Genomic DNA, 21588 nt, shown 5'->3' on the forward strand with positions numbered 1-21588 from the left:
AACAGCTGTACTGCATTGTAAGATGTGTGAAGTGATGGCAGAACGAGAGAGGGAGACAGAGACTGAGCGAGAGAGAGAGAGAGAGAGAGAGAGAGAGAGAGAGAGAGAGAGAGAGAGAGAGAGAGAGAGAGAGAGAATCTCCGCATTTCAGCTCAGCTCACGCACAGCAGTGCACAGATGCAATGACAACAATGGAAACCCAATACAGCACGCGCACACGCGCAAGCCCACGCCAGCAATATATAGCCTATCAGTTCCACAGCATCCCCGGCTCCAGCGCCCCGTGAGCTTAAGTACTTATTAATGATACGTCATAGGTTAATATACTAATCCTCTTTTAGTAGAAGAAACATTCATCAACACTGCACAATCATCAATAACCAAGTATTACAGCATCAAGTACAGCAAGTATGAAATGACAAGTCTGTCATCACTCGGTGGTCTGACTGCACCGGAGAGAGAGAGAGAGAGAGAGAGAGAGAGAGAGAGAGGGAGAGAGAGAGAGAGAGAGAGAGAGCGAGAGCGGCTGTGTGAGCAGAGCAGGGGAGAGAGGGAAGACGCGAGAGAGAGGGAGAGGGAGGGAGAGGGAGGGAGAGCAGCACGAGAGCGGAGAGACAGAGAGAGAGAGAGAAAGAAAGGGAGCGAGAAAAGAGAGAGGGAGAGAATGTATGGTGAAAGGCAAACACGTTCTCCTTCATTTCCAAGGCCTTTGTGAATAAACCATGGGATGTATCGGCTCGCGAACACTCAGTAAGACCCCCTTCTTTTCTTCCGCTGCCGGCGAGCGCGCGTGCGTTTGTGTGTATGAGTGTGTGTGTGTATGTGTGTTAGTGTGTGTGTGTGTGTGTGTGTGTGGTAATTAGCAGGTTGGGGAGGAGTAGCTGGTGTGTGTAGCAGCACTGGGCTAATGTTCTTTGCCTCACGTTCAGGATGTGTGAAATGCATTTGGCTGCATGGTAGAAAACAGTGAAGCGACGTTCTGCTGAGCGGTTCAGAGTCTGCGTGTGTGTGTGTGTGCGTGTGTTTAGAACAGGGCTGTGTGTGGATCGCAGCCTACATCTCTGATTTATGCTACTGCATGACCGGTGAGTGTGTGAGTGAGTGAGTGTGTGTGGGAGGGAGGGATGTTGATGGAGAGATGAAAATGTAGTGGCATAGCTGCTGTTTACAGGAATTGGATGAAAATTAGGGAAAGAATGAACAATTCTACTGATATTTGCATGCAGTAGAAATAGGCATAACAGAAAGAGAGAAAGAGAGAGAGAGAGAGAGAGAGAGAGAGAGAGAGAAAGAGAGAAAGAAAGAAACCATGCTGGATTTCATTGCAGTCAGGGGGGCAGTTGAACCTGGCAGAATGAGTAATAAAGGGAGAGGGAATAAGAGCAGGAGTTACTGAAAGGAGCATGTGGGCGTGTGTGTAGGCTGGGACTATCCCGAATCTGCTACTCTTACTTAGAAAACTGTAAACAACTAAATATCCAGCCTTTTTAAAGGGCCCACTCATGTAAAACTCGTTTGCTTTTTTAAAATGAAAGCCTTTGATGTAGTATTTTAACAGAGTTTCTAAACGTACTGTTCACTCCCCAGTTCATACAGTCTATAACCATAAGTTAACACTGAACCACAAAAACAACCAGTTTTGAATTCATCGTTTGTGTGATGCCACAAAAAAACAATGCATTTACATATATCTACCTGCTTAGCTGACAGCAGTTCCGCTGCTCATGCACACTGAAGTTATAAGGGGTGTTTCAGCCTGGACACCTTTTTGAAGGAGGCACAGGACAGGGTAGCCAATCAGAACAGAGGTCATTTACATATCTTTGCTGTCCAAAAAAGCATGTATCTCTTGAATTTTTCACTATAATGATGATGTTTTTGTTTTTTGGACATCAACACTATCAGTCTTAGGGGCACAGTAACAAAAAAAACAGACAGCTTTATTTTAAGATATAAAGAGAGGTTGGAATGATCATGTAAAAATGAATTATGACTGTTTTTGGTTCAAACAACCACACAAATATTATAAATAAAAATCAAGGGAAAACATAAAAAACAATTAAAATGTAGGAAATGAGCACTTTAAAATGAAGTCTAGTGCATACAGCGACAGAAGACAATGTGGCATGAACAGTTAATGTGGAAATGGCATACATCATAAATGACATCATGTGTAACAAAGAGAAGTAGCCGATACAAATGAAAGCATATTTATAGAACAGTTAGCCTTTCTTGATCAAAGCTCAAACAATTGATGCGTTCTTTTAACTTAAAAGCCTTCTGACATCAGGCTGGACTCTTATGTGGATGCTCTGGCTGAAATGTGTGATGTCTGTAACAAGAGTAAACCAGTAACAACCTTTTCCAGGAAATCGAGGTCTCCAAATCTTTTAGCAGATCTTATGTTAAGGCCATGACTTATGTCTAACACATGGCGCTGAGAGAAAAACGGTTAATTTATAGACGAATCTGGTGGTACCTGTTGTCATCAAGAGTTTAGTGTGAACATATCTTACCTGCATACCACACAAAAACCTTAAATTAGGATACAAACATATGTTTTATTATGTGGAGGTTCCCTAGACTTCTTAATAGTTCTTCACACTCACACATCTTATTGACAAAATGTTTCTTTAAAGAACCACCCAGTCAAAGGTTTTTAGGCAAACAAAAGTGGTTCTTCTGTGTTTTTGCTCTAAAGAACCCTCTCTGGCTTCTTTATTTGAGATCAAGATGATGCTAATGATCAATAGCAGTCAATTGAGCTCTAAATCAGTTTAATCACAATTAAACAGGAACTGGAAATAAGCTAAGTAAGTTGTGACCAGTGGCTAAATTCAGTGATAGTTCATCTGGAACTGTGCATGCATTTGAGAGGCTGTGGTAAAACCTCCCCATGTGAGGTACAGTGCAGGCTTACACATACATATACATGTAAAGTGTGTATTACACATACACAATTTACATACATATTAGTTTAAAAAAATCTCTTGCTTCTTATGTGGTTTTGGGTTTTATTAATTGTGGCCTGATAAATCAAGGAATGAACCAATAAACTGAAAGTCCTTTAGCTTCCCACTTTGCAGCAAAACATACCGAAGATGAGAGCATAAAAGTTTGGCTGTGGAACAACAAGGTCACTGCTACATGCATCGTATGAGATCATGTTGCTATATACATAGACTCTACTGAACAGGATCAATATGTGGTAAGATAATGGAACACAAACACAAAAGCCTCCCAAGACTGATGTGTCTGATTCACCGCTGTAAGTGAAGAAAATATTAGTACACCATTTGTGCATACTGATTCATTTTCTTTTTTATGTAACAGCATTAAAACTGCAAAGAATATAGATGGAAACAATAATGCAGATGTTAGCCAAAATGTACATTTTTCTCCTGCATTTTTTACTTGATTTGTTTTCATATCTCATCATGTATCATTGTTCATATGTAAAAGCTCCTTGTTTGTGACAGTGGGTGCTTTCAAAAGCTCTGGACTTTTGACTATATTAAATGGCATCATTTACAAGAATGGGAAAGTTTGTGAACCAATTTTAAGTTATCTTACAAAGCAACGGCTATGTTATCCCAGGTCATTGCTAAGATGTTGCTAGGCCATTGCTGTGGTATTCCCGGTAGTTGCTAAGTTGTTGCTTGGCTGTTGCTATGTTATCCACGGTGGTTACTAAGGTGTTGCTAGTCCATTGCTATGAGATACAAAGTGGTTACTAAGGTGTTGCTAGGCTATTGTTATGGCATTCCAGGCTGTTGCTAATATGTGACTGAATGTAATGTCTATAAGGGGCAGTGTAAGAAAGTTAGATTTTAATTTTCAGTTGCTCAGTTGTAAATTTCAGTATGGGTAAAATAATCACGTTTAAACAATCGCTGCAAAGTTTCATGATTCTAACTCAAAAACTGCGACCTGTGAAAGTGGCATAATAAAATGAAGAACAGTAAGTTGGCTTGACAAGTCATTTGTGTAAAAAAAGTAATGATTCGGCAATGATGCAGTGCAACATGTACTGACATCCTGCACATATCACAATTCTAAGAGCTTTGAGGTCTGTGGAACATCAGCGGAGCTGTTTACTTTGTGGTACAGAAGACAGACAGAACAGCCTGTATCCAGTGAGAGCACACAGAAGTATTGCAGACAGTAGCACTGAATGCCAGTGTGCTTTGTTATAATAATAGGTGTGGAGTGAATAACAGACGTAGAGTGAAGTGCGGATTGTGGAAATAGAGCAGTGAATATATTAACCATGATACATTCACTGTGCTCGTACAGTGTTTTTTTACCCATTGCTTGATGTTATGGCACAGAGATGAACACCATTGTTACAGAAGTAATTCACAGAAAGCCTCAAACATAGGCTGCTGGTGCACTCTGCTTGTATATGCTTGTGCAGTGAGTCACTTTGTAACTCCCATCACTGCAGTGATGGTGGTCACCATGGGACAGAGCCAAGGCCACCCAAGTTGTGGACTGCTATTTTCACTGTTCAGACCATCACACTTCTTTACCAAGTCCTCACTCTTTACCATTCCTTATACTTCTTTGATACACCAAAGACTTGTGATTTCCTCAGAACACTCAACTGTAAATCAGCCACATTTTCAGGCACTAGGAAATATTTCTCATAGTGGTAATTGATGAACCTGCAAGGGTCTATCATCTGTGTCCAGAATTCAAGTCCTCACTGATGTAACTACATAACTTACAAGACAGTAGTTACTGAATAATTCATAGTAGTTACTGAACAGTCAGCTGCTTAAACTCTAGGCACATTATTCAACTCTTAATCTTAAGGTTTACTATCTAGTACTACTATGAATTCTTCAGTATCTTCTTTGAAACTAATATAATCACTGTCATAGCTAATCTTATATCTCTGAAATGGCAACTTTATAGAAGGGGGAACAAACATTCTTAACTTCAAAACTTTCTGCATAATTAAAAGGCTAAGATGTTAAGTAAACAACGTTAAAAGCTCCCTTACAGACGATTATTATATGAAATGGTTATGAATACACTCTCTGGAGACATTGTTTTACCATAGTTTTAAGAAATACTTTTGGGGTATTTTCGATCTCCAATCACGGCAGAGAGGACAAAATAGTTACCAAAGAAATCTCTTTTTTTCTGATTTTCCACTGTTTCACCATTATCAAACTTACCTGTGAAACTCAGATGGTACATTTTGGTTCACTGGTCATTCTAGATAATTCATGGAAGAAATATGAGTAAGTAAGTTTCTCTACAATGAACAGTTTTAAATCAAACCACTCTGAATGACTTTTTTTTACATCTCAACGGCTGACTTGTGCAAAAAATATATATATAAAAAAAAACAGTGGAATGTAGCAGCCTAGAGGAATTTTCTTTTTTGCTATTTTGCTATTAAAATGTTGCTATTTTACAGCTCAGGAGATTTAATGATGATTTTCTTAAAATTGCTCAGGAGAACTAGCATTAGACAAAAAAGAGGTGTAAGATATTTCTGGCTCAGATAAAAATGATAATTGTTACTTACAACATCAAAGCCGAGAAGATTCTTAGTCTTAGATGAGAAAGGGATGTGTTCATACAGAGATTCCTATCCTTAGTTCAGGGGATTCAGAAGCTAAACTGCTGTAGGCTGAAAAGGTGGATGCATGCAGATTTATTGTTTTTTGTGACCTCACAAGAGCAGTAAATTCGAAACAGTTGTTCAGAAGGTGAAAACAATTCAGTTTCCAATGATACGGGCTCTTTAAGCAAAAATCTCCTTTGTCTTTCCATCTGATGTCATTGTTGTCTAGTACAAACTACAGAGATTTTAAGGAGATCTCTTTTTGTTTTTTTGTTTTTCTTCATTCCTGTGGGAGGATTTTGGACCATTTCTATCAGTACAATAATCATGAAACATTCACACAAGGTAAAGGGCAGCTGGTGTTTTCAAAAGTTGGTGCAAAAACATAAAAGGAAAAATGGAATGCAGAGATTTTGATTGGTCAGTGACGATATGTAAGGCATATAGTTATGAGAATGAGAGATGGGTTAATCCTGTCTGCACTGAACGGACATTTTCGGGAGGAAAAATGTCCTTTTGTAAAATAGAGCTTACTGTAGTATTTTAATGTTATTATAGTGAGAATGAAGAGAGAGCTTGTATTACTGTAGTATTTACTGCCATGGTATAGGAGAGTAGTATTACATGACAGTCTTATAGTGTAGTGAGCATAAGATGTAGAGTGGATTTTTCTGGCACTGTTGTGTTGAGTCTTTCAGCATGCTGGATGTTTATCCTGGCTCTGAGCAGCTCTAGAGTCAGATATCGATTGGTGAACTTCAGATCAGCTTTCTGAGCCAGACTGAGATCCGAGAAGACTGATCATTGCAGTGAAAGTACACACACTCATGGGGGGAGGCTTGCTGTAGTAACAGACTCCATACAAACACGAATACTCACGCTGCAAGCAAAGGTCACAAGGTCAGATTTAGCCAAGGTTTTACAATTCACACACATACAAAGGAAATATATATTAATGTATATTCATTAATATTACATTAATAATTTAGTCTCCTTATAGTCATGTTTAGCATTTCTCAGGATCTGAGGTATTTGTTCTAAAAAAGGAACAAACAAAACACTTGTTCTAATCTGTGCAGCGTCAGGCTCATAAATATTATATCTGTTTACATTGTTTTCATTGTCTAATTGCTGAGTTGCTACTGCAGAATGATGCACTGCAGCTGTCCTTTCACAGATGAAGCTAATGCAATGTGTATTTCCTTCAGCACTTGTGCTTTTGCCATGTTAATACAACGTTTGGATTTGATATTTACCAATGTGTCTCACTGCCTCAGCAGTGTTTTCCCTCTGCAGCTGCATCAAATAAACAGTGCTGTTCTCACGCAGCCTTTTGTGTCTACTACAGCGTACTGCACATGCTCAGTCCTGACCCAGATGTCAGCCAGCGAATCTGTAATTAGAGCTAGCACACACTATTGTAAATATGGCCTTAAGTGCTGAGTGGAGAGGTGCTTGAAGAAACAATGGAATCACTTTGAAAACAGAAAGCTTTCATCCACCAGTGAAATGGCTGCCTCTGAAATTTGAATGAATCTACCCAATGTACTTGTAACGAGCCATTTCAAGCCACATCACTTTTAGACTTAGACTTTATGATAAGATACATCATCACTGAGGGGGAGATGAGCTCCTGCTGCAGAGGCACGAAGGCAGCGCAGACATTAAACAATTATTTTTTTGTTTCCTTGCTTGCTTAAATCTGCTTTCAAAAAGAGTTTTTACTTCACAAGCTTTTCATGTAAATTCTGTCTGATTTTTGCCCAAGGAAATTGAGAGCTGACATTTCTCTTTAATCCTCCTGGGTGTATACAGCTCTAGGAGTGTAAACAAACCCAAGCAAACAAACAAACAATTATATAAAAACCGTGAAGCTCTACCTGAAACTGGTCTGGATGACTGTGACAAGTTTTCCATGTCTAATCTCCGTAGGGTACACATAACAAAACCTGTATACAGCCATGTGCGACAGTTTGGGCTCCCCTGGTCAAAGTACATTGTGAAAAAGAAATAAAGATTTGTTTTTCTTTGAGGATTTTACATGACATGACTGTAAAAATCTCATATCTCCAGTGAAAGATCAAGCTGATAAAGAAAAAAGGCCATTTTTGACAGTCTTTTTTGTTCATCTTCACAAAGGGTGTCAGTAATTCTGGAGGACACTGTAGCAGTACTACAGTTTGACAAAGCCAGATGGCTATCACACATTGTGCATGGACAGTGTCTTCCATGTCCTGAATAAAGGATTAAAGCTGAGAGAGATTCGGGGCTTGGTTGTGTTATGAGTCTGAGGTGTGTTCAGCTTATTCAGCTGTTCTGAAACTCAATGCAGTGTGCAGTGCAGACTTTGGCATCAGTGCCTGCAGTGAGAGCATCATTACAGTCCACCTGCTACTGTACCTCCCCCTGCCTGACTCAGCAATTAATACCCTAAACATGCTCACACACATATATACATACGCACAGAAACACACTCACACACACACGCATACTGTTTACCAGTTTATTAGGTACTATACCTGCACTCATTGATCATTTTATCATGTTGTGATGAGGCAAACGCATTGCCCATCACCTAAGACTGTGTGTGTATGTAATAGTTACCTGAATACCTATCTGTAATACTCATCTGTTGTCTGTTCAATAGCAGAGACAGCAAAAGGGAGGCAGAGCAGACAGAGCTCACTCATGAGTGTGCCGGAGTGCCCACGGCTAGCTCATGGGAGGAGTGATGTCTCCAACTTAGGTCCCAGAAAAGAGAGTGAGACAGGTCAACAAATGTGCGCACTGTATTAAACATCATTTACCAGTAATATAACGTATTAAGACTTTATGACATTGATTATGGTTTTATTTATCTTTGTTTTAACCTACTCTTAGAGGACAGCAACACCCCTGTGGAGTAGAATGGATTAGCTCAGGTGATGCAGGGGTGTGGCTAAGCCTATAAGAGGTATGAGAGAGGTTTAGCAAGGGGGGACTAGCTTGATGGTACTCACCTCAGACTGAGAGGGAAAGCTGAGTAGAGCAAGTCAAAAGTGTAGTTCTTGTATGGACTTGCGGTCTAGGACTAAATATACTCACCTGTACTGCCATCGAGTCAGGTTAATATTTTAACTACCTTTATTTTGGTTTTCACAGTTTTTCTTTTGTTTGTTTCCACGCTTGTAAATAAATTGCTCACCGTTTGAAAAGAACCACTCAGAGGCATCGTATCTTCAACCTGCAACTGCATCCCACATACCATTCAGTCACAACCTACCCGGTGACTTTGTGTCTCCTCACAGGGTTCAGCGAAGCATCGTCACACATGTACACGTATTTTTAAAAATGAACTTTGTGCGTTTACAGTCACTGACTGCAGCCCATCTGCTGCTGCAGAATATCAGACACTTCTGATCTGCTCATAAAAGGAATAGGACCACCACTACTGAGCAGATAATATGTGGGTGGTGGGCGGACCGTGCTCTGCACAGCAGTGTCACTAACATGGCAGTGTGTGTGGTGCTGATATGAGTGTATCAGGAATAGCTGAAGTTTTTGAACACATCAGTGTCACTGGGTTGAGAATAGTACCACAAAAAATATCCAGCCAACAGTGTCCTGTGGTTAAAAACTGACCACTGATGAAGAACTAGAGGACTTACACAAACTGTTCCTGAAAAAAGATCTATAGAGCTAGAGTCTCCGCTGCAAGGTATATGTATCCAATAAAGTGTTCAGTAAGTGTACACCAAATTGAAAACCCCAGCAACACTTCTGTGACTGATACTATATCAAAGCGTGGCTGGCAAATCGTGCAAAGCAACAGATGTGTGTACCTACAGAATGCACCTATATGGTAGATACAGTAGTGTGCAGAAATTAGCCTTTCCACCTTTCATTTATTTAATTTCTGGTAAAAATGGTCATTAAGTACAAGTTATTCATTTTTTAGCATCCGGAAAATAAAATCAGAAAACACATTTAACAGAAAATTACAGAAAAAAAAAAACCCAACAACTAAATATAATATAACATTTTTCAGTTTTTTGTGTGCCCACGCTTTGCCTTTATTACAGCTTCCATTTTTCTACACCTCCAGTGTCAAGTTCAGTCTTAGAAGCTGGTTGCATTTTCTGCATCTCACAATCCAAGTAATCCCAAACACATTTAGTGATGTTAAGGTCTGGACTCTGGGGTGGTCAGTCCATAGTACTGGGAACACCAGCAGCTTCTGTATTTGTTTTGATTTTTTTTCTATTTTCTTTTCTCAGTAATAGTGCTTTGACAGCTATCCATCCTTTTGGACAGTGTTACGTTGCACAGTGGATGCACAGATTTTTTCAAATCTGAAGCAAGAGTGAAGCTTGATTCTCAAAGATGAAAGCTTTAAGTGCTGTTTATCTGATGGGGGCAGTTTTGGTGGTCTGCCAGGTCTTGCACAGTTGTTAGGAGTCACATTGTCTCTGTCTTTTATAGTAATTTTTTGAACGTCTAGGTTTTTAAACTCCTCTTTTTTTGTTTATTGTCCTTTGATTTTCCCCTTCCATGTGCAAGTGGAATGTCTTATATCTAATCTCACTTCTAAGTACTGTACACCAGATAAAATAGTTGGTGAGCGTGGGTCAGTATACCTGATGAACCGGCAACTCAGTGTACTCATGCTCACATGCACATAATCACATGCAGGCTTGCTTTTTAATAAAAGCTGCAGAGTATTCCCCACCGGGCTCTCAGTATGTGTGTGTGTTCAAGGTTCAGTGTTAGTGGTGTACTACAGTGTCATGGCAGTGTGTAGCTGCAGTGTGTATTTCTCCCCTGGAACAAAGCAAGTCTCAGTGCATGACTGGTTTATTCTTTAGGGAGCTCAACTCTCTCAGCCATAACTCCAGGCTGTGTTGTTTAGGCAGTGTGTATGTGTGAGTGTGTGTCTGCTCAATTCTCTGAGAATGTGAACTTGGTCCCCGGTGAGAGCAGGTTTTCTGAGACATTAGTATGGTTTGTTTGTTCCCTGTTTTACGTGGGTAATAAAGTGGTTCGCTTGCTCTTTATTTCCTTGCTGCAGTCTCACTACACCTGTTATTTGACTTTAACTCTTTTTGAGGTTCTTTAGTGCAGCTGTGCTACTTGCTGAGAAACTGTACTGAAGGAAAAGTTGAAGGACTACTTTTTTAGAATTTCAAAACATCATCTCTGTCATTTTAACTTTTTTTAAGTGCCAGCTGCCCATTACATTGTGTGAAATGGTTCACATTTACATGTAATTAATGAGTCTTTCTGAGGTTTGATAAATAAAAATTGCCACATTTAAAAACGGCACACAGTGTCACTGATGCAAAGTATGGTTCTTATGAAGCACCTGAAGCTATTTTATTGCTAATCACCTTCCCTTGTGGAGAAATTCTAACCTGCTAAATGTGTATGAGTGAGTAAGTGAGATACAAGCAAGATACAGCTTTGCATCTAAACATACTGTACAAATCTATGAGTACAATTATTTTTATTTAATGTTTCACGTACTGTGCTGCACTTCTTGTAGTTAACAAGGCTTAATTATGCTCTTTTTAAAGAAACATGCAGTTGGTCAGTGTTCTTAAAGTACTCATGAGATCCATGATCTGCTCAGATAAGCATACTGTAACATATTGTCATATTGCTCACACCTAATTCTTATCCTGGCCTGATGCAATTAGTCTCAGAACTAGTAAAAATTTCAGACTGGAAATGTTGCAGGTTGCAGTCTAGTTATTAGTATTGCAACCACAAAAAGCTTTTGAACAATAATAATGAGCCTTCTTAAAAGCACCAGATAGCCATTTACCATGCTCTCTGTTAGTAAATCCAGATTTAATCTTGCCGTCTGTGGCTCTGGTTTAGGGCTTTGATATTTTGTGAAATATTAATGGAAAGTTCTTCTTGCTGCTATTATAACACTACTGACAATGTACCTGTATCATTTTATGTTATTCCCTTACTGACAGACACACAACCCAGACTTCAGCAAATAGCTTTAAGTTTATAGTTGTGAGTTTAGAACTGTGAAGCAGTCTCCATGTTTTGTAACATAACCAGATAAAAATCTTGCTTCCAGTGCTAATGAGCACATTGTAGTAAAAATAGCTTAAGGCAACATTATGTAACAATTTTACCAAATTCGAATCGTTTTGATGGTACACTGATTATAAAAGGGAGAATGCCGTCTCTGTCAGTGACACTCCAGAATGCCTGCTGTAGCACTATGTAACTTTGGAGGAGTGTGTCATCCCTCTCTCACTGAGTTCTGTAGTTTTTTCAAATGCCAAATAAGTGTTTAATGTTTGCAATCTCCTGTAAAAAAAATCCTGTATTACTCTACCTTGTAAGTCAACATGGTGCTTTCTCTTCTATTTGTTGTCTTTGCTGGAGTTGTACTGAATTCCAACTCCCGGGCAGAATCTGACTCCCAAAATCGTAAGTGTAATCTGCAACATCCATATGCCTGCTTGAAGTGTGCATGCAACAGGGAGCTGGATTCTGTATCCTGCAGCTTGTCAAAAAATGCACATGTATAGCTGCCCATGAGGGGGGCTTAAAGTGTGATTTGTATTCATGACAGTAGTGTAAAAGTGAAATACAGTGCACAACTGTAGCCGGACCCAGAAAGCGAAAAATACTAATTCTCACATAATGCTGCTTAATGTAACAGTAAATAATAATTTTAACAGTAATGTTATAAATAAAGATGGTGATACAGCTGTAACCAATCTAGCACAGTGTCAGCAGCAATGTTTTTAATAAAATCATTTTATATTAGGCCTAGTCATTCATTTTTTTCTCTCAGTTGTTTGTAATATTTGTCTTGGTTTATTTTCCAAAATAAAATGCTATGTGCATTTAAAATCTGTTTGAGGAGATTAAAAACTAGTCAGACCTTGTATGCAGGACAGTAACCTGGGTGACCAGAGGGCAGACCAGGAGTGGAATACAGTCAGCGGGATGCTGACCTTATCAAGCCAATGGACAGAAATATGCTTGCTATCTAGGCATGTTTGGTAGCTGTAAGCATATGTCCTGATGCCACTTCATAATCCTCTCTTTGGCATTTTAGTATATTGGACCATGATGGATTCAACCTCATTTGTGATGTACAAAACTAACCTACTAGTTCCCCATGAATCATGTTTTCAATGGAAAAATGTGAACAAATATCAGTCTATATAATCATAACAAGCCATCCACAAGGAGTTAACCATTTAAAAAAACACATTTTTGAGTGCAGGAACTCTTTAAAGGTAATACATAATGTTTAATTTTAGTTTGCATGAATTGGCTCTGAAGCCAAGTGTTAAGATGAATCTACGAAAAAAAGACTTCAAATAACTGCGTTTACTCTGTTTGGTGGGTTTTTTTGGCTGCTCTCTCTCTCTCTCCCTCTCTCTTTCTCTCTCTCTCTCTCTCCGTCTGTCTGTCTTCCATTATATTTGATTGTGCTGCATCTACAATATTATATTACTGAGGGACTCCCAGATATTGATCTGATTACAAAGTGCTCATGCACACACACACACACACAAACACACACACTAATCTTCCAATGATGACAGCATCAACATTCAATGCCCCAGTAAAAAGGCTTGACAGAAACATTGATCTGCGCCTGTACAGCAGCTGCTCCCTGACAAACACGTTCACTGTAAGGACAGGTGACTGTGGGTGTGTGCAGAGGGTCAAGGAGCAGACCCCTGAAGCAAATGGCTTATCCAGTATTACAGCTCTACATCTGTGACACACAAGTGGAGAGGATGACAATTTTTGCAGATGTGTCGTTCAGACACTGTAGCAGGATGCAGAACAGATTTGGTTCTTATCATACATAGGGGCATGATTAATTGCAGTGTGTAGCTGAGTGAAGGGATGTGACAGTGTTACATATTGCTTAAGAAACAGGTTAGACATGGGCTCAGTATGCTGCAGTGGGTCACTGCTGCAGCAACGGCACTGCTCAGAGTGACTGATGAGCTGTAATGATGCGAGCTGGACCCTCCTGTGCAGGGCGCATGTAGAACACAGGCTGGAGGTGGGAGACGGAGATATTTGCTGAAAGACAGCCGCTCGACCATATCCGTCAGAGTGGGACCATCGCCAACCTGCCTCAACCTCACCGAGAGGCCTGTGGCCATCTGGAGCCCCCGCTCAGCTGCGACCACCTCACAGGCCTCTTGCTGTCCCTGTCTTTCACTCTCTCATTAACTCTCTTTCTCACACTTTCTCTCTCCCTCTTTTTCACTCCTTGTCTCTCTCTCACTTTCTCTTTCCCCCTTTTTCACTCGTCTCTCTGTGTCTCTTGCTCACTCGCTCTCCCTCTCTCTCTCACTTCTTCTCTCCCTCCCTATCCCTTTTACTTCCTTTCCCTGTCTCTCTGTCACGTTTCCTCCCTCTCTGCCTATCTCTCACTTTCTTTCTCTGTCTGTCTTTTGCTGTCTCTCTCCTTTATTCTCTCACGTTCTAAATCTTTTTCTTCTTTCTCTCTGTCTATCTCTTACTTTATTAACCTTTTAAATGGCAAGTGGGGTTAAACAAGTTTATTACACACTTCTGTAACCTAAGAATAGCTCAGCCACTTTGCATTGAAGTCCCTGTAGTTACTAAATAATAAGCCTCATCACTCTTAGAAAAAAGGTATGAAACTATCACTCTTCCCTATGAAACTATCCCTCTTGTCACCGGGGTACATCTTCAGTACCTTCAGTTAGGGAACATAATTGTACCATATTCTATTAAAATGATATGGTTCTTTGGTTGGAATCTTCTTTTGGGGTGACTCCACACACACTGTCTTCTCTCCAATCTTTTTATTTTCATGTTCTGTTTCAAAACATTAGCCTATGAAAAAGTACAATATGTACCTTTCTCTTGGAACAACCATACGTAATGGACACTGTTGGCCTTTAAAATCATTGTTGTACCTTTAATGGTACATTTACATCGTTTGTTCCTTGATGAATGAAAAATGTACCTGCACAGAACCTTTATTTCTGACAGTGTAGTATGTAATAAACCTGAGATTTTAAGTGGTCTCTTACTCTCTCACCATCACATTCCCTCTCTCCCTCTTTTACTCTCCTAGTGTTTCCTTCTCTCACTTTCCTCCCTGTGTGTATCTCGCTCTCCCTCTCTACCTCTTGCGCTCACTTTTTTCTCCCTCACTGCAAATCTTTGTCACTTTCCTTCTCTTTTTTCTGACTCTTTACTCTCTTCCTGCATTCCCTCTCCCTCTCGCACTGTATTAACTCTCTCACAATCTCTCTCCCTCTTTTTGTCTTCGTCTCTCTCACATCTCCTCCTTTCTCACTCATCGTCTCCCACTGCCCCACTATCTCTCTCACACTTTCTCTCTCTTACTCTCTCAAGCTTTTCTCCCTGAATTAACGTTATCGTAATTTCCACGCCTCCCCATGTATGAGGTCAGCGGGAAATCCGTGCTGCGGAAAAAAAGATGTACTGCGGTCTTTTCCCTCGCCCTCATTTCTCTCCGGCTCCGCCCTGAGACGCGGTTGGCCTGGCGCGGGTCTCTCCTTCCGCACGGCCGCTTCTCTCAATCGCGGAGCGGCGTGGGAGGAGGATAGAAGACCTTTTTTCCCACCCGTATTCCGACCCCTCCTATTGGCGGGGTTTTGCGAGTATGAACTATTAGCCAGTCTGCGGAACACTACGAGCCAATCATAACGCAGAATACGGGAGACTTTAGCCAATCAAAGGGCGCAGAGAACGACGCGCGTAATCACGTGATCGGCTGTTATCGCCGTATGCTGCATCTGCAAAATAAACAATGGCGCGAATAGCTAAGCCATTTCTGTCAATGCGGCAGGATGAAACACGCAGTCTCGTTCTGTCATATAGTGGGTTGTGTTTGGATGTCAGATATTCATGAGTGCGAAACGTTCAGCCTTAAAACAGTGAGCCTTCTCTGACCAGCCCTGTCCACAGCTACTCACTGGTCACACCGTGCTTTTGCAGCTAATTGACGCCTGCTGACAACACGAATTAGCCCAGCCTGTGTGAAGACGTGTCCTCTTCGTGTCAAATAGCTTCTGGCAAGATGATTACAGCGAGGAAGAAAGCTGTCAGCGATAAGGCTAGGACACAGTGACTCTTGATGGACTCAAAGCCCTTTGCTGAACAGTCTTTGTTCGGTTACTGGCTATCACAGTGTGATATACTGTAGAGTGATCACTGACACATTGTATGCAGTTCTTTCCTAACCCTGGGCCTGGAGTACCCCTGCCCTGCACGTCATTTCCCCTGCTCACAGCACACCTGATCCAGCTAATCAGCTCATTAACAAGCCCTTCATGACCTGAAGTGAGTGTGTTGGGAAATATGCAGGGCAGGGGGTAGGCCTACTCAAGGATCAGAGTTGGGAACCCGTGATCTAACCCAATGTTCGATCCAGCACCAGTTATCCAACGTCCAAGCACTCAGTCATGGTGATAGGAATGCAACGACTGTGCAAATATAGCCATTTTATTATCTACAAGGACCAGTGAACCTACATATCTTCTGAGTTTTTATAGCTTATGTAATGCTGATAATGACAGTTTCTCTTTAGGGACTATTTTGTCTGACAGCACCCTGTATCTCTCCACCATGAATGAATTTAAAAATACATTTTAGGTCAAAACCTTTTTAAAAGTATCGTAAAACAATGTCTCAGACATCATGCAGCGTGTTCATAAGCATTTCATGTAATAACTTTCTGTGATGGAACTTTTAGAGGCATTAAACTCTTCAGGCGTCTGTCCTATCACCACCACTGTAAACAGTTCTGACTCAGGAGAAACGCTGGTAACCAAAAATGTCTGAAGTTATGTGATAGAGTGACCTTATTTTGAATGAAGCTTGTTGCTGCAGATACAGGAAGAGAATAAAATATTCAAACCTGTAATTCATGATATAACAATGAAAAGAAAGAACAGAGAGAGAGAAATTAGAAAACACACTACAGTATTTCAAGAAGCTGTCTCAAAAACTATAAAAAATAAAATTGATTTTATGTAACTCAAACCACAAATGGGTTTGGAAGAAGAGGGGAATGAAACATTAAGTAAAAAAAGAAATATAGGGACAATTCCCACCCTGGCCATAGTTCCTGAGCAGTAAAACAGTCCCACTGCACCCCTAAATTTCCCTCTTCAAAGTTCTTTCTTCTGAAGTGTGGTAGGCTCAGTTCAGTTGTGGCCAGAACGCCTGTTCCAGCAGAAGTGGCAGTGACCACTCGCTTCACTGGGTCTGATATTAGTAATGATGGTTTTTCTTCTAGCGTGGTTTGGCATCTAATTGTAGATTTGGAAACCAAGCTGTATCTACACATTACACACCTGTGACCCCCACTGTATGTGGAGACAAGATGTACTTCTGATGTACCTCTGTAATCTAGACTTTTGATCATTATTTAATAGCATAACTAAGGAGAGATACTTGCTGATACTTACTGTCTGAATGATCGGTTAAATTGCAGCATAATTAAATCAGACTCCAGTATTTCCATGTTAAGATGACTCACACTCTTTCATACCCGTTTTGGCTGAAGCAGTGCTGAGTGCATAGATAAATGTCAGCTTGCTCACTCCGTAATTACATGTTACTCTGTTTCATGCATTAGAGAGTCAAACTGCGCAAGAGACACTGAGTGCGCACTTCGTTACCCTACACTCTGATTTTCTGCTTTCATATTGTTTTACTTGATCCTAATGCAAGAAATGCATGGCTCACAAGTGAATTGGAAGTAAAGCTTCTCATACAGTGGGCACAACCTAATACATTTTGGTTACAATACTGTGCAAAAGTAAGAGACCACCCTTGATTTATTTAATTGCCAGTCAAAATGGACATTAGATTAAGTACAAGTTATTCATTCTTCAGGAGATATTTCTGAGGAATTTGAGGTGGAGTTCAGAAAATGATTAAAAGCCACAGAGAAAATGAGACTCCTAACAACCGTGCAAGACCTGGTAGATCACCAAAACTGATCAGATCAGATAAACACTACTTAAAGCTTTGAGAGAGAGCAGAAAATCAAGCTCCACTCTCACCTCAGATCTGAAAAAACCCACAGGTGTTTCTGTCCATGCTTCTGTTGTAATAAGACAATGCTATGAGTCTATAAGGATGTGTAGTTGTCAAGAAGGTGTTACTGAGAAAAGGTTTGTAGGAATATTTGCAAATAAAGAAGCTGCTGGTGCTGTCAGAACAAAAGACTGACCACCCCAGAGTCCAGACCTCAACATCACTGCATGTATTTGAGATTACTTGAATCATGAAAAGCAGAAAATGCAACCAAATTCTAAGACTGAATTTTGGAGGTGTGGAAAAATGCAGATTTCTTTGAAAACTGAAAGCAAGTCTACTGAAAAGAAAGGAAGGTAATAAAGGCAAAGAGTATACACTAATTACTGAAATGTTTCAAATGTATTTAATCATAGGGGCTAAATATATAATAAAAATGAATAAGATTGAAATAGATTTTATTTATGACTATAAATATATCTGTATTTGGCGTTTAGAGTGCATTTTGATGAATCTATGAATAAATAGGATTTCGTGTTTTTGATTGCTGGGGAAATACACAGATGATGCTGCACTTACCTGTTTAACTACATAAAAGGTCTGTGTCACCTTTGACCCTGTGATTGTTGTGCTTGCTCTCCTCTGTTTTTTCCTACGTGTAGGATTTTGCACTAGACCTTTCCTCAATTATATACATATAAATTAAATTTTCAAGCAAGTCAGCGTTACAGGTGTACAAGTGTGCAGGCTCAGTCCAGCTCTAGATTCAGGACCAGACTGCACTGTGCATCATGTAATGTTGTTAGGATACCCAGCAAAAAGGCTTCCTGGGTGCTGTGGTTACTACTACTTCTGAGACCCAATTATGTAACGCATGATATCAGTAACAGAATAGTCAGCTAGAATTAGAATACATACGATTACCATGCATAAGCCAGGGAGTGCCTTACATCAGTATTTCAAACCAGCCCTTTCACTTGGCTTCTGTTGTAAGGGATGAACAGGAATACCTCTCCAGGCCTCCAGGTCACATAAACAAACCTCAGCCGCTGTTTTCTCTGGTGTGGGATTGCTTAGTGTCATTTCTGCAGTCAAACTCTGGAGGGACTATGAAAGGAAGCAGAGAGTCTACTGTCGGATTTTAATACACGGCAAAAGAAAAGGGAACTGCTAGCATTTTTTTCTGTGTAATAATGAGGAGCTTTTTGATTGTCAGCTTGAGCTTGCTCTCAAGGTTTAATTCAGGTGCAGGATTCGGCAAAGCTGATTTGTCTGAATAGGTATTGTGCACAACCCACTATAACAAAGTGAACTGAATCTACAAGCCTACAGGTTCTGACACCGTTTTACACGAAAATATTCTTTATGGAGTACTAGTACCCACAAGCTTTACAGACAGATTTATACATCTTTTTTTGCTAGAAACAAAATCTACACAGATGGATCACTGGTATATAACTGAAATTGTTTGTTCTCACATTATTGGAAAAACAACAACAACAACAAAAACATATTGTTCATTAATATCATCAGAAAGAATTGATAAACTGCCTTGTTTCTTAATAGCAGATCATTCACTTGCTCTCCTACTGTGTTACAGAAACTACCAAGCTATTGGATTGTGCTCTAGAGAGAGGGAGAAAGAGAGAGATAGGAATTGGTATAAATAATTTATCCTTTATTAATTGGCCAAATGAAGGCAGGGTTTTTGTGTGTGCATGCAAACTAGGGCACTTGCTGTCCTCCAGCTCCATTTTCACACCTTTACAGCAGTTCTTTTTGTAGGAAAAGATGAATTCACTGTCTAGATCACTAGGTCAAAAGGCCATAGTTCAAGGGTAAAAAATGACCACAAAGGCAATGCAATATGGTAGGAGTGAAATGTATTTTGACATTACTTTGCTTTAGCAAGCAATCATGTTCATTTTGCAGTGAAAGATCCACTCTATTGTATGCATAGGTATGGTATGGATTGGTGTACCAGGGCCTTTGATCTCTCAAAAGCTGTGGACCATAAATTACATAGTCACAGATTTTCATGGCCTTTAAATTTACAGTCAGAACTGTGGTGATGGTCCTCAGGTACAATGCCTTTTAAGCTACAACAAACAGTGGTCTTCAGTGTAGCTTTGGCTGTACTTACAATTCTGGCTGTATAGCATGATGCTGAGGTACAAAATATATAAATATACGAAACCTCTAGTGGTTAGCATTAGGGGTGCAATGATACACACAATTCAAAATTTGATTCAATATGTCTCATTATGACACATTTTTTGTAACAGTAAAAATAGGCAGCACCACAAAAATAAATATGGCATTTTCCTGCAAATGTTAGTGCCCAATTTCTCTTTATTTGCTGAGTCTAACATATTGGAAAAAATTAAACATGAAATATAACATGTGCCGTGACTTTTGCACAGCCCACATATTATGTTTTATTTTGTTTCCAATATGTTAAATTCAGTAAATAAACAGTAATTGTGCATTAAAATCTGCAGAAGTGTGTTCTCTGTAGAGGATGTGTACTTAGAAAATCAACAAAATGGCATATGATACAATTGCATGAGCTCATAAGGATTCAGTATGAGCCAATTAGATGAATGCACTTAATAACACACACTATACTTGTTTTCCTCAATTGGTGTGACAGTGACAATATTAGTGCTTGTCTTGACTGTAATTTTGGCTGTACTTATTCATGTTTGCCTGCATGAGAGAGGAATGTAAGCTATGTAACTTATGATATCTGGTAAAAACAAATAAAAATATTGATCACAAAAAAACCCAACATGTAAAAACTGGTGCACCCAGCATCGGTGTACACGACTATAACGTATGACCAGTCAGCAGACGCTCGCTCGCAAGCTTTACTTGTGGATTCAGGCAAGTATAACGTAGTCAGCAAACAGACATGGGTCAGTTCCAATATAAACAGCAGTAGAGAAATGACTACCATAACAGACAAGGGGAAAACAGAGCGAAGTCCAAAAAACAGGTGATGAGTCAAAACCATAAATCCAATAAACCAGGCAAAAGTGCACAGGGACAAATCCAAAAACAGAGTCAGAGAAAACAGAAAGCAGAAGGTCATACACACAATAGATAACAACAGGAAGAAAGCTCAGTAGTTTCTCAAAGGAAAGCAATACCTCACAATCTAAAATACTGTCTATCTGAGTCATGTGACAAATACACAGGTGCACAGTATTAGTATTCAGGTGATCTTGAACGGTGATAGGATGATGAGGATCTCATGTCATGTGGTCATGTGAGCTGGCTGAGGATTCTGGGAAATGGAGTCCGAGTCATTACTGGCCAGTGAAGGAAATAGCTCCGTCTCCTGATTCCCCAGTGTATTCTGGGGAATGTAGTTCATTGGCTGACTAGCCGAATGCGTGACAACGACACAGACAGTTTTGGCTCAGATAAATAAAAGTTTTCTCCTAGAGCATTTTCAATACCTGGCTTTCTAGCCATTTAACAAAATAAATTCTCAGAATTCACAACCTTTTGAATTTGTAAGCTGTTTAGAAAAGAGCCCAGTCATTTGTGTGTGGGTTCATGCATAACATAGGGCTCGCCCCTCCACGCCCACTTTACTCTCATAGGATGCACCCAGATGCCTAGTTTTGATCAATGACAGTGTTGACATGTAATTTTTCTTTATTGTATAGCTTGTAGTCTCTTGATGAGGTTGTGCCCTGCGTAGTTCATGTTAGTGAGTGGGTTTTGACTAATGTCTGGGGAGTGGCCATATCCATATAATTTGTTGTGGTTTAACAGAACAATGGAAGGACAGTGAGGCAAATATTTACTCATGTCAGATTTACCCCTCACTATCCTCTTTAGTTAAGTGCTCTCAGCGCTGACTCTCAAACTGTGCCATTTCTGTGATAGTATGTTTGCGCTAAGTGCGGCTGTTTATATATAACACGAATAATCTGATTGGCTGAGAAGACTGTAATTAATCATCACAC

At 40.0% G+C, this 21588-nt stretch overlaps 1 protein-coding gene across 5 annotated transcripts in view; it reads left to right on the plus strand.

The window, feature by feature from the left end:
- Positions 1–565: 565 nt before the first annotated feature.
- Positions 566–21588, plus strand: part of fam131bb (family with sequence similarity 131 member Bb) — a 42292-nt gene continuing 21269 nt past the window's right edge. For all 5 annotated transcript variants that reach the window (XM_036584702.1, XM_036584711.1, XM_036584717.1 and 2 more), the window contains exon 1: positions 566–750. In XM_036584702.1, the coding sequence (XP_036440595.1) occupies positions 723–750 (28 nt within the window). In that variant the 5' untranslated portion in view covers positions 566–722. The remainder of the gene's footprint in view (positions 751–21588) is intronic.

This window comes from Colossoma macropomum, unplaced genomic scaffold, assembly GCF_904425465.1.
Source record: "Colossoma macropomum unplaced genomic scaffold, Colossoma_macropomum, whole genome shotgun sequence".
NCBI classification, from domain to species: Eukaryota; Metazoa; Chordata; class Actinopteri; order Characiformes; family Serrasalmidae; genus Colossoma; species Colossoma macropomum.